This window comes from Tauraco erythrolophus, chromosome 4 (genome assembly GCF_009769465.1).
Source record: "Tauraco erythrolophus isolate bTauEry1 chromosome 4, bTauEry1.pri, whole genome shotgun sequence".
NCBI classification, from domain to species: Eukaryota; Metazoa; Chordata; class Aves; order Musophagiformes; family Musophagidae; genus Tauraco; species Tauraco erythrolophus.
In genome coordinates, this window is record NC_141468.1 from 70,608,185 (window position 1) to 70,621,002 (window position 12,818).

General features: G+C 41.0%; 1 protein-coding gene across 2 annotated transcripts in view; it reads right to left on the reverse strand.

The window, feature by feature from the left end:
• Nucleotides 1-12,467, reverse strand: part of KDM5A (lysine demethylase 5A) — a 55,881-nt gene extending 43,414 nt beyond the window's left edge. For both annotated transcript variants that reach the window (XM_086611202.1, XM_086611200.1), the window contains exons 1-6: nucleotides 12,303-12,467; nucleotides 10,293-10,370; nucleotides 9,131-9,253; nucleotides 6,028-6,198; nucleotides 5,401-5,535; nucleotides 167-272 (exon numbers count right to left, since the gene is read on the reverse strand). In XM_086611202.1, the coding sequence (XP_086467328.1) occupies nucleotides 167-272; nucleotides 5,401-5,535; nucleotides 6,028-6,198; nucleotides 9,131-9,253; nucleotides 10,293-10,370; nucleotides 12,303-12,467 (778 nt within the window). The remainder of the gene's footprint in view (nucleotides 1-166; nucleotides 273-5,400; nucleotides 5,536-6,027; nucleotides 6,199-9,130; nucleotides 9,254-10,292; nucleotides 10,371-12,302) is intronic.
• Nucleotides 12,468-12,818: the final 351 nt, after the last annotated feature.

A 12,818-nucleotide genomic window follows, 5' to 3' on the forward strand; every position in this document is an offset into this window, starting at 1 on the left:
CAAGTTGCATGAAGCACACTGTAAATCTCTCTCATGAATGAAATCTCAGAATACTTAGCTTTCTTTTTCCTGTTATAATGATTTGCTTAATGTTGTCTCTAGAGACATGCAGGAAGATTTCACAGCCTTGTTACTTTACAAAGTGATGAGCACAGGATTTAATTACCCTCTTTATCCTTCGCTCCCAATGCCAGTCCCATCATCTTGGGTCCAGCTCCAAAGATCTGCAGCTTCTTCAGTTCAGTATTTCTACTCATTTCTCCAGCCTCCGCCTGAAAATAAAAACAAGAGCACATCAGCTCTAGGTCTCTTCATTATTTGTTATATTCCACTCTTTTGATGAGCTCATATTGTGAGAGAAAGGAAACAGAGGCATGAAAAGACACAATTTTCTGTTCCTAAAGCCAATGAACAAACGCAAACAGAATAAAAGACTGCATTTTTGTCCCAACTTTCCAAATTATTTCCCGTTTAGGATTACAGATAATCTACAGAAAGCCACTATACAGCAAATAAGAGAAATAGGTTTGACATTTAGCAAAAAATAAGTAAGAAGAAAGCCACAGCAGTATTTTCCAAAATCATCATGATTCAGTCAAGTGCCTGGATGTTAACACACAGACTGTTTCAACAGGATTTTTTTATCTGCTCCCTGGAGTAGACACATACACATGACACTAATGAGTTCCAACCTACTTCCTTAGCTTGGCTGCTCCTGGGTTTATTTGTGACAAAATGTTATGAGTACAACTCTTGAAATCACAGCTGCTCACAGTGCCCTTGCAACCTCAAAATCGGAGATGAAAAGACCCATTAGGAGACAGCTCCACGCGCCTACCAGTGTTGTTTCCTGAAGCGTTCTGTTCAACTGAACTTCTTCCTGTTTCCCATTACTCACTCACGTCATTTTCCTGCATCATTGCCACTAACCCAACACAAAAGAACCTCCATATTCTGCTTTTATCTGCAATGCAATCACTTTGGTATCTTTCTTTATGTTGCCTCCTGATACTTGGAAAACCCGTTCTAAGCTGATACAGAAGACCACTAAATCATCATTTGCAATCTTCCTCCTGAAGTTCACTCATCTTAATTCCAATAGGGTTACCCTAAGTAACTCCTTCATCTGTTATTTTCCAGTTACGGCCTGATATATCGTGCATGGAATAAGCTCCTTGAGGTGACACGCATTCAGTTGTCAATCAATAAAACAACAAAAAAAAACTTCCAAAAAGTGTTTAAAGTGCGTGCAAATGCTCCTGCAATAGAGCTGAAAGAGAGAAGATAATTTCTATTTATTCAGCCTAAATCAGCTGTTTTTCTTGCTTCCAGAACACATTAAGAGAGATATCATTCCCTAGGCATTACTACTCTAAGGAATTTTTAGTGCTATTTAGGGTTCCCGCTCCCACTGAACTGTGTATGCAGTATGCTAACAGGCATCTTTCCAAACTGGTTATTGCTGGTATTCTAATTCTGACCATTTATAAATTCTCTATTGCTATTAAATTATTTTCACTTTAGATATTTGTAACCAACTTTGTAAGCCCACTTTGAAATTGCACGCTAACTGGCAAATTTCTCCCATAAATTCCTTGCTTTTTGCCTAATAAGTAATAAGAAAACAGACTTTTTTGCTGCACAGGAAAGCCGACCACCTGGACACCTCACAGTGCCTCAGTTCTCATTTAAAATTCCTTAAACAGTTCATCCCCATTCTCTCAACTAATAAGACGTGACAGAACCAACCCACATTACGTTTCTCAGCACAGTACAATTTTCCATAATTTCAGCAATACTTATGAACTATCTCCACAATTTCTCTCTCCTGCTATTGTGACCCAAGATAATTTTCTCAATGATATCAGAAAAATAAATGTACTGTCTTATTTACTAAAAGTAAATCATTAACATGCAGCAACCTCTCTTCACTTTTATAGCTTATTTTAAAAATGCCTTGCCTAAATATATTTTCATAACTCCATCACCCAGATTTACTTGGATTCCACTAAACCTAAGTGGATGCAATCCATGCATGCTCAGGTGGAAAAAGCTATACAGTTTTCGTAAAGAACAGGTTGCATATTGAAATGGAAATGTTTTTTAAAAATCAGATTCCTCCATAGCCTTATGAACACATCCAGGACATTGACCATTTAAGGTGTGAATACCAAAAGCACTCTTAAGCCTCAGTGAACAGTCTTTCTGCGGTGTCCTTGAAGGCCGTATAAATCCACCAAACTCAAAACTGTGAACGCACAGAAGCTGAAATCTCGCATTTCTTGCCATTTTCCTCATTGCTAACAACACAAAACTCCATTACAATTTTGCATTATTTTTTTCCATATAAGCAAAATTAACTTGATTAAACTGTGATTCTGTTCTCAGCTTCTCTTTTTCCTAAAGGATATAGACATATTTTTGTTTCTTTTTTTCTTGGATATCCGTGAATCCTAATGACGTGATCCAGCTACACTGGGTTCACACCCCATCTTTTTCTGTTGTCCTACCCTCATCAACTTTGAAACATTTGCATCCCCATCCCCAAAGCACAAGACCAGAATAGCTACAACCAAGCAACAAAATGTTTTGGGCATTTGTCAGCATCCCCCAGAGTTCTTTTGTTTCCACACAATTCCCATGGAAGGAAATTTTTCAAATTAAAAAATGGAAGCTCATTTTATTAATTCTGTATTCTGCAATCAACCAAATGTGTAAAAGAAACATGAAAGCAGATATACTATTAGAATTGATTTTAATTTTTCAGAAAATTCTCTGGACATTAAGTTAACATCCTGTCCGAAAAAACAGCACTTCATTATCTTTTTGTTCCAGTACTGCATTTCTCTACCAGAAATCATTATGATGTAACCTCATTAGATGAGTCCCTTGCCAGTTAAAGCACACCCAAACAGATTATCTATGAAGATATATTACTCTTTTCTAAGAAAGAAGTATTCTCCTAAATTTAACCTTTCCTTAAGAATATTCTCTTTTCCTAACCTGAACTCATTCTACTTTTTGTTGTCCTTTTCTTTACAAGCCTTTAGTAATTCAGTTGCCCTTCTCCTGTTTTCATTTGTGATAGCTTTCTTCAGAGGAAAGAGAATGAAGCATTAAGTTTATTTTTGAGGAGAACCTCCCATCATCAAATTATCCTCTTCCTATTCAGAGACAATGTATTCAACTGACATTTGACTCTAGTATCCAAAGATTCCTAACATCTTTCACAAAGGAGAATTCTCATTCCCTATTTTCTTTCCTTTTTTGGTTTCTTTATAAACTCAACAATTTGCTTTTTGAAAGTCTGCCACTCCCTTCAACTGCTGAGGATCTTTGTTTACTTCATTAATTTCTGATTGCTATCTTATGCTTTCTTATTCATCACCCAGTCTTAGGCAAGTTATCTGCAAGCAGAAGATGCAGAGAATTTTTGGAAAATACTTTTAGCGTTTGGAAGGAAGCTACTGAGAGGCAAAGGTCAGTGTAGTTCTCCATGCTCACTACCCAGGCATTGGACTACACAGCACACTACACACTACTTGCATATTACCTCGTCTCTGAGACTATCTACACAATCTCTGGTACAACTCCAGGTAAGCATTTCAAACAATAAAGAGTCCAATCTACAACAAGGAGGTGCACTGAAACCTGGAACAATTTCTCAGCATTCCCCAGATATTTACACTTCTACCATCTGGAGCTACTGAGGGCAAACCTCTGTTTCTAAATACAGTTCCAGAGTTGACTTTAGAGAGTTATACATAGCTTCCGACACAGCCAAATAAATACTTCTCCTGGCTATGCAAGCAGGTTGAATTTTTCCTGCATTAAAGAACTCATTTCTGCCACTTTAATAACTGTGATGCTTAAAAGACAGTGTGGCAACCGGCCTAGTAAAAGACATTTAAATATATATATATATTTTACAGATGATCCAAGTAAAATCACCTCTCTCATTTCTGAACTGCAGCCTCTTTAAATGAAATGAAGCAGCTGCACTGTGCCAGGATAACCACAGAATATTTTTTTCCAACAAGGAGAAATGACAAGTACCATTATTCTACTGAAATCAGCAGGAGAAAAGATCCTATAGTATCTTAATAACATAGGGACACTTTTATACCATGTAAGAGAAAAAGGTCATACTGACATTCCCACAAGATTTATTCAAATCCAAAGCAGAATTCCACATAACGAATGATCACTTCAGTTCCCGCAGCATTCTCAGCTTTTCTGGATAGCTCACTAACAATACACAAGTGAGAGATCTGGCAAGATCATCACCTGGGACTGCTTCTGTGATACATTGTCACACAGCTCCAATAAATAGCATCAAGTCAGCTTCAGTTAGTTGAGAAAACAGATTAAAAAAGACAATTTAGTCTAAATAAACCATGACATCAGAGAAAAAGATGAAAGTTTATAAAGGATACTCAAATATCTCAGTGACAAGAAAGATGCATTGGAGAAAAAAGCAGTTTAAGAGCATTTCAAAAAACTTTGTAGTGCTTAAAGTTAAATCTAGAACGGCACCAAGCAAGTAGCAAATTTGTTGCAGATAAAGCCAGCTTTTGCCCATGTTCTACTGACTGCCCAACAGGGAGCCGCTAACCCTGCTGTGAAGAGTCTTAGGATGATGCCTGCAATGGAGATCTTCATCAAAAGGTGAAGGCCTCCTTTAAAGAGTGCAGCAGAAGCAATGGAGCCATCAGGACAAGCCTCCAAGAGTATTTCTAATGATACAGCACTTAAAATGGTGGCGATTCAGTTGGAAGTGAGATTTACTGGGAGGTACTCCCACCCAGTGGGATACCAGAAGTTCCTATAACACTACTAATCCAGAAGAAAACAAACTGCTTTTTAGCAGAAAAACTGTGGAAATCCTATACAGTTCCAGCCACCACTGAGCATCTCCCCACACATCTGTTTCATTTCTTCAGAAAAACAGTTCGTACAGCTTGAGATATTTAGTCTCAAGTGCAATTTCCACAATTAGCAAAGACTTACCTACACATACTTGTATTTGTCTAACTGAAGGGCATATTCAAAAAAGTTTTTAAAAACTTTTTGAACTTTGCACAAGCAAAAGCTTCAACATCATTTTACAAATGGCTTTTTATCTGTTTGGTTTTCACGGATACATTCACTATAAAAGTACCTAGGCCACCTGTCAATAAACGAAAAGTACCTTTTCAAAGTTTTCAGATAAACAGAGCATCTACCGTAAGCTAACCAGGCCTCAGAGAGACATCCCTCTCTGAATTTTATTTAAACGAAGACAGCTTCCCGGTGATGCTTTTGAGCAGGCTCCCACAGCCAGTCCAAGGCTGCTGCACTGCCAATGCTGCTGGAAGGAGTAAGTGCTCTCTGTCTGTAAGAGCAAATTAACAGGGGTACCTGGGATTTGACACGCCTGGTTCTCTTCAGCACAACATTCATTCGTGAAGCCTGCTTTGGGGAAGCCTGGGCATCCGAGCTGAGGTCCTCAGCCTCCACTTTTTCCTTAAGGTCCAAGTTGGGCTTTTGGATGCCCTAGAGGATCAGAGCACAGGACACCAGGCTGATTGATTAGGCAGTAACGCTAACCATTCTTTGAAATGATTCTGTTTGCTAAGAAACAGGATGAGTGAAATCACACAGCATCACACATGTCATTTGGACCAGAGGCCAATTAATCCACGCACTCTTCAAATAAGGAAACCGCATATCAACTGCCAGCTTATCGAGAGAGAGAAAGACATGTTTCCAATTAATCATATTCTCTTTTGCCCTGTTTTCCTTCCCAATAGGGTTGGCCTCAGTCCTATAAAGAAACAGCTATCAGAAAACAACTACAGAAGGTCACATTACAACTTCTATCACTATTCCATCACAGGTAAGTATAAGGGTGGTTCTAGGTTTGTTTACACAGCTAAAAAGCTTCTAAAAGCATAGATCCCATGTCCTGGTTTGATATGCGGTAACAGTAATGCTCTACATGCAGTTTGGGTCCACTCTTCATATCCTGAAAGAGAAGTATCTCACCATAAGGCTGACCCCAGACTGGAAGAGCTCATAGGGGTATAAGATCCGTTCATAATGAGACTTGAGTAATGACCCTGTGCCTTTTCCCGGCAGGTAGCCAAGCCGACTCGCCACTTTAGACCATTTCTTCTCTTTAGTGACTACTTCAAAGCCTCCTTTGCCGGCAACAATCTGAAACGCATAAATAAAAAAGTTAAGGGTTTTGAGCTGCTCTCATCATCTTGCATAAAACCAAGAAGCAATTAAACCAACCAAATGTTAAAAAGTTCTGTTAAAAAGTGACAGAATCCTGAATCTAGTTTTTGTTTCCTGAAGGACTAGTACTTTAATAACTTAGCACTTACTTATCCTCATTACTTTATACATTTAACATGACAATTTTCCTAGTAAATATAAATTGCATACTGTCCTGAACAGGAGTCCAGCAGTTAAGATTTATGACATGCTGGAAAGAATACAAACCCCACCATCAGAAAAAAATAAAAAGTTAACTCTCACTAGGTACTCTGACGCAAAACACAAGTCTGGCCACAAATGAAGCCCATTCTAACGGACCCCAGGCAGAAGGGAGCATTGGAGCTCACAACTTCAGAGTTACACAAACTCTCACAAGACCCTGAATTGACGAGAGACTACTGTAAAAAGAGGAGAAACTGAATCTACCTTCCAATTAATTCGGTCCAGGTTTTATACCTGACTTCAATCCGTTTGAGTCTAGTAATTCACATACAGAACAGTCGCTGCTTACATGTAACTAATATGTACATAGAATGAAAAACGACAGACCATTTGCCTCCAAGCAACAATCATAACAACGTAGGAATTGCTTCCTCAGAAGTACTGGCCACATTTCCACTGCCTCCGTTCCCTTTAGAGTTTCACTGCCAAGTAGGTTAAAACCCAAATGAATTGTAATTTCATTTATATTATTGTAAGACTAATAGCATTTCTACAATCGTGTAGTTTTGCATTACATTTCTTTACACATGAGGACCAAATTTGGTGCTTAATGTTTCATAGACTGTTAGAAACCTCAATGCAAAAACTTTTTTTTTACTGGAGTGAAATTTATGGTTTACTTTTGAGGCTGAGATAAATTCAAAAGTCTAATTGTAACAGTGACAAATAAATTACTTAATTCTAGTTCCTCCTACAATCAGAGATAGCTACACTTAGATAAATAACAATATTATTGATAATTATTTTTCCTTATATTTACAGCGAAGTACTAGAAAAGCCGTTTTAAATGAAACTACTCCTAAATTTCAACTTATCTTCAAAACGTCCACAAAAAATTGCTTTCTAAAATTATCTATACATGAACAATGGCTACAGAAGCCACTAAGCAACTGAATAAGCTTAGATCTGTATATCTGCAATCAGCCAAAATGTTCCAGCTCAAGAGTGACTCAGATATTTCCCAGTACCACTATGATATTCTACATATCCCAGTAAATCACCATAGACATGAAAAGAAAAAAAAAACACAACCAATACTGAAAGACATTTTATTGTCTTTATTCTGCATTTTATCAGCAATTCCAGACTGTCCAAAAGACTATGACGTCTTTCCTTGAAAATAAAATCTATTCAGATATTTACATTTTTACTTACCAAAGAGAAAGAAATCTTGTTGGGAATGGAAACTGATGCTCTAACCTAGAAGCACGAGAACTACCATTTCTTAATTCCTTACCTTGTGTGTCATGGTTTAGCCCAGCTGGCAACTAAAGGCCGCACAGCCCCTTGCTCACTCTCCCCCATCCCCAGGGGGTGGGAAAGAGAATTAAAGGGGAAAAGTGAAGGAGACTCATGGGTTGAGATAAGAACAATTCAATAATAACATAAAATTAAAAGTAGTGTGTGTGTGTGTGTAATTATAATAACATATACAAACTGCGTAACTGCTCACCACCCGGTCACCAACGCCTGTCCCATCCTGGTAAACGATTCCGAAACAGGTAAGTCCCGACACCGCAATCCCAGATGAGCAAGAGGCCCGGAAAGAGAGCAAGAGAGAGAGAGCACTCCGAGAGTCCAAGAATGAGTGCCACCAGAAAAGCAAAGGCCCTTCTTCCCAGTCAATCCTCATCTATATACTGGGCATGGCGTTGCATGATATGGAATACTTCACTGGCCCATTTAGCCCTCAATCCCAAGTCTAAGTTAGAAACATAAGGGGAGTTGTGGACCCTCTGTCCCGGCCATGCTCCCCACCAGCCTGTTGTGCTCCCGCACACTGTCAAGAACACGGAAAGCTGAAAAGTCCTTGATATCTCAGTGCCAACTATAAACATCAGTGCGCTATCAACATTCTTCTCATAACGAATCTCAAACTAAAATCAAAACAAAGAGCTCTCCCAGCTGCTAAAAAGAAGAACCAACTCTGTCCCAGTCAAAACCAGGACACCTTGCAAGAAGAAATCCACCTATTTATATTAACAATCCATCCTTACTGGGTAAGTTTATAATGATACATACATTTTGTCAATGCAAAAGCAAATGCCAACAGAGATTTAATTTGTGTGCAAACTTTGAAAAACAACACAACAAACAACTATAGTAGCATAAATTTCTAGCCTAGCCTTTTTTGGAAATTAAAATAATTATTCCAGAAGCTGACATTATAAGTTCTCGAAGATGCATGTTTACGTCACGTGGAGAACCTCTACTGGGAGAGAGGAGGGAACAACTACAACAATCCGTTACAGAATTGCTAGGTCAGGAGCTGAACAACACGCAAGTATACCACTGCCCTCTCAAACACCACCTCAAACTCCTGCAGCTCGAGTATATGTAAAAAAGGGGAAGTAAAAAGGAAGTGGCCAGCTGACATCGGGATGTTCATGCTGTGTACAAGGTAACGAATCCATGCTGCACAGAATCCAACCAAACACAACTGATTTAACTGTGCTTGACGTTTCTGCCATAAGCATTCAATTTAGAAATTTTCCTTCACTATATTTTTTTTACCACTCTCTCATTTGATCTCCGTATTAATTAGATTGATGATTTAAAACAAGCCCTCCCTGTTGCTTGGCTTCTTGAGCTTGAAAGAAAAATGAGGTCTCTGTCTGACCAAGGCCTACAATTGCTTACTCACCTTGCTTAGACCATAGAGATCCAGTATTTTTCTCTCCACCACAGGGATTTTTAAATTGGATCCTTGGAGTTCCCAAAATTTTGCTAACTGATCCAAGAAGTCCAGCTTCACTCTTGTCATTGCCTGCAATCAGTGAAGGAAGACAAACAGATATGTCTCAAACCAAGCGTGACAATACCTTACAGTCCTGAGAAAAAAACATGACAAGTTTTTATAGAATTTTCATTTTCAAAGTGCAACTTGGCAAGTGAGGTATTTCTTAGCCATGTAAAAAAACCTAGAAACAGAAATATTGATAAAAAGAAAGATCTTTACAAACAGAAAATAGTATATGCTTTTCTCTCTGCATTTAAGATCCTATAAACCAAACTCCTACCTAACAATTTCTTGGTTTGAAACCAAAATACACACTTTGAAAAATCAGCGTTCCAGGGAGAAATGCAAGAGCAATTATTAAAATACACATTGAGGGGGAGAGTTACAAACAGATTTTATATATGCCTTAACCATGCAGAAAGGCCTCCTCCCTCGAGTATTTTTGGAGTACTCAAATCACTTTCCATAAGGAGACCCATTTACAAGCCAAATGATATGTGACGTTTTGGTATATGAACAGAGCAAGGCTTTGAGAAATGTTACAGAGAAAAGGAAAAAACAGGACAGAATGGAACTCGCACTGCTTTCAAGAAAGCTCCCATACATTTCTGAAACATAACGTTAACCAGCTATAATAAGCCTCTAAAATATCAGTTCATTTTAAGGCCTAAAAGGCATTATCAATACAGCGTAAGGTAACCAGAGGCTTCAGAACAGCAGTAAATTTCTTAGGAAAAAAAATTCATTGCCTGTGGAGCTCTGAAGGCTAGACACTGGCTGCTCTTACTACACAACATGGTACTTGGCATTCATTTTAGACATTTCCAGTTGAATGTGAAAAACTCTTGTGGTTATTTTGAGTAATAAAATAAAAGCCAGACTTTTCTCAAAGCCATGGAGAGTTATTTTATATGAACTCTGCCACTGCCAAGTATAAACATCGATGTGGTCTAGGGGTTTGTAAAGTCTCCCCCACCCAGAAACCTGTCAAGATGCAAAGCTCAAGCAAGGAGACCTACTGCTTTCAGTGCAAACACAAAATTATATTAACAGTGGAAGAGCTCACCTCCAGTTCATTCAGGCGCTGAATTCGTGGCGTGAAACGAAAACTTTGTACTTCACATGCAAATGGAGGCTGCCAGTCCTAAAGAGAGACAGAAAGACATTTCGTTGCTTCAAGAAACTTCTCAAAAAATGCACAAAACAGAAGACCTAACGATGTCTGAGTAAACAAGCTCCCAATAGCGAATGAGTTTCTCAGTACAACTGGTGATATCATCTTCCAGTTTTATGACATTCTTGTGCTTTTAAAACAATGTTCTTCCGACAACATTTTAGTTCGAAGAACAAGATCCTCACAGAACTAAAAATATAAAAGAAAATAATGTTCAGAGCATTTCAGTACGCATTACCTCATACGGAGTTTAAATATGAGAAACACCCTGTAGCTTGTTAGTTATTTATTTACTTTTTTAAAAGTTCCATCTATCTTCTACATTGCAAAATTTTCACTACCAACAGTGACAAACGCTAAATAAAACACATTATTACACATCTAACTTTTTTCATACTTGTCCACAGTCATTTCAATAAAGATAAGACCACCAGTCAGGCATCCACTTCTCTAACAGGAACGCAGCCTTAAATAACGACTTTCTGGACACAGCCAGCAGTCGGTTCAACCACAAGTGCCTCCTAGCCCCATCTCTGAAAACTGTGTCACGACACCAAAACAAGTATGATTCAGCTTTTTGGTACTTTTTAAGAAAGGTTAAGTTACAGTAGATTGTCTACCTGGCAGTAAATACAAACAGAGTAAGGACAACCCCATTCCAAGAGGACGAGCCACACTAAACATTTACCCATGATTCTATTTGCACTGCTGCAGCACATAAAGGCCTCGAGCACAATCACAAAATATTTACAGCTTCTAATAATGGAAAAAAAATAATAAATCAGTAACATTAGTATAAAATGCCCGATTTAGTCCTTATTGCAGGTTGCAAATCGACCTGACGCATGCATCCTGCAAAACCCTGCAATGCAAACAGCTAAGCAATCATGGAGAGACATGAATGCATTCAAAGGCCAGGAAAGTTCTAGTTATTCTCAATGAACAGGATCTGGATCAGTTTCTTGTGGCCTCCCAACCTAAGCCATTCTGCTTATTTTAGAAAGGGCAGCCCCTTGGAGGTCAAGTTTTCACCATGTCATTAAACCAACTAAACAGATTCCAGCAGCCCAGACAGGTCAGAAAGAGAGGAAGGATCATGAAATCCAGTCAGCAATCCCCATATCCAAGTTGCTCTCAGTTACACGCTTTCTTTTCGGGTTTTTTTCCCTCTCCCTCTTAGTATTTTCGACTCTCTTATTTCACATCCATATTTAAAGGGGGTATTTTGTATTTTAATTATTAAGTTATCTAACTGCCTTTTCCCAAATTGCCTGATGTTCTCATCTAAACAGCTTACCAGGTCGCGGGGCAAGTCGTCATAAAATAACGATCAAGCCATCAGAGAGATTAAGCTTCTACCTTCTAAACTGCTACACGTAAACATAATTCTGCACAAACAGGTTGGCCGCACTTCTATTAACAGTTTAAAGATTATGTTTATAAACAACGACCCATTAAAAAGAAATACCCCTCCTCCTCCTCCCTCTCCTCCCTCCCACAGCAAACGCCTGATTTCACCGACAATGCCTTCGCAGTTTTCACAAGCGGGATGTTGGAGGGTTTGGGGTTTTTTTAAAGTAAAAAGAGCGTGAAGTCCCGGACACTGCCAGGCACTACTCGCTTCTCACCTGCTCCACAGCAACCTCTCCAAAACCCAGCTCTGCGGCCGAGAACTGCCGAGGTGTCCCCGGCACAGACACCAAGGCCTACAGAAAGCGACACGCGACACCCCAAGCGAGCACCGGGAGCGGGGGAGGGGGGCTTCCCCGCTCCCCACATCCACCGCTCTCCCAGCCAGCGAGACTTCGGGCGCTCTCGGACCCCCCGGGGAGCCCGAGGGGCACGGCGAGCCCCTCCCGGCCCCTCGCCCTGCCCCCACCCCCGGCCCCGGCCGGGCGGTACCTTGGGGGGCCGGATCTTGCAGATGCCGGTTTTCTCTGCCAGGCCGCGGATGCGGCCGATGAAGCCGAGCGGGTCGCTGAACTCCTCCCAGCTGGGCTCAAACACGGGGCACTCGGGCGGGGGCACGAACTCGGCCGCGTAGCGCGGCCCACCACCCCCCGCCATGGCCGCAGGGGGACGGCGCCGCCGCCGCCGCCGCCGCCGCCGGGGGGAGCGCACCGAGGGCCGCGCCGAGGCAGGGCGGAGAGGGGCGGCCGGAGGCGGCGGGGGGGCCCTCAGGGGCGGCCGGCGGGGCTGGGCCGGTGGCCGAGGGGCATCCTCCGGCGGCGGCGGCGGCCAGGCAGGGCGGCCGCCGGCGGAGGGCGAGGCGAGGGCGCGGAGCGGCGCGGCGGCCGTGCGAGGCGGCAGGGGCGGCTCCCGCGGAGTGTTGTCGTCCCGTCCCCCCGGGCTGACCTCCCCCCGCGCCGACCCCCTCTCGCTCGCGTTCCAGCTCGCCGGAAGTTACGCGTCTCGCTT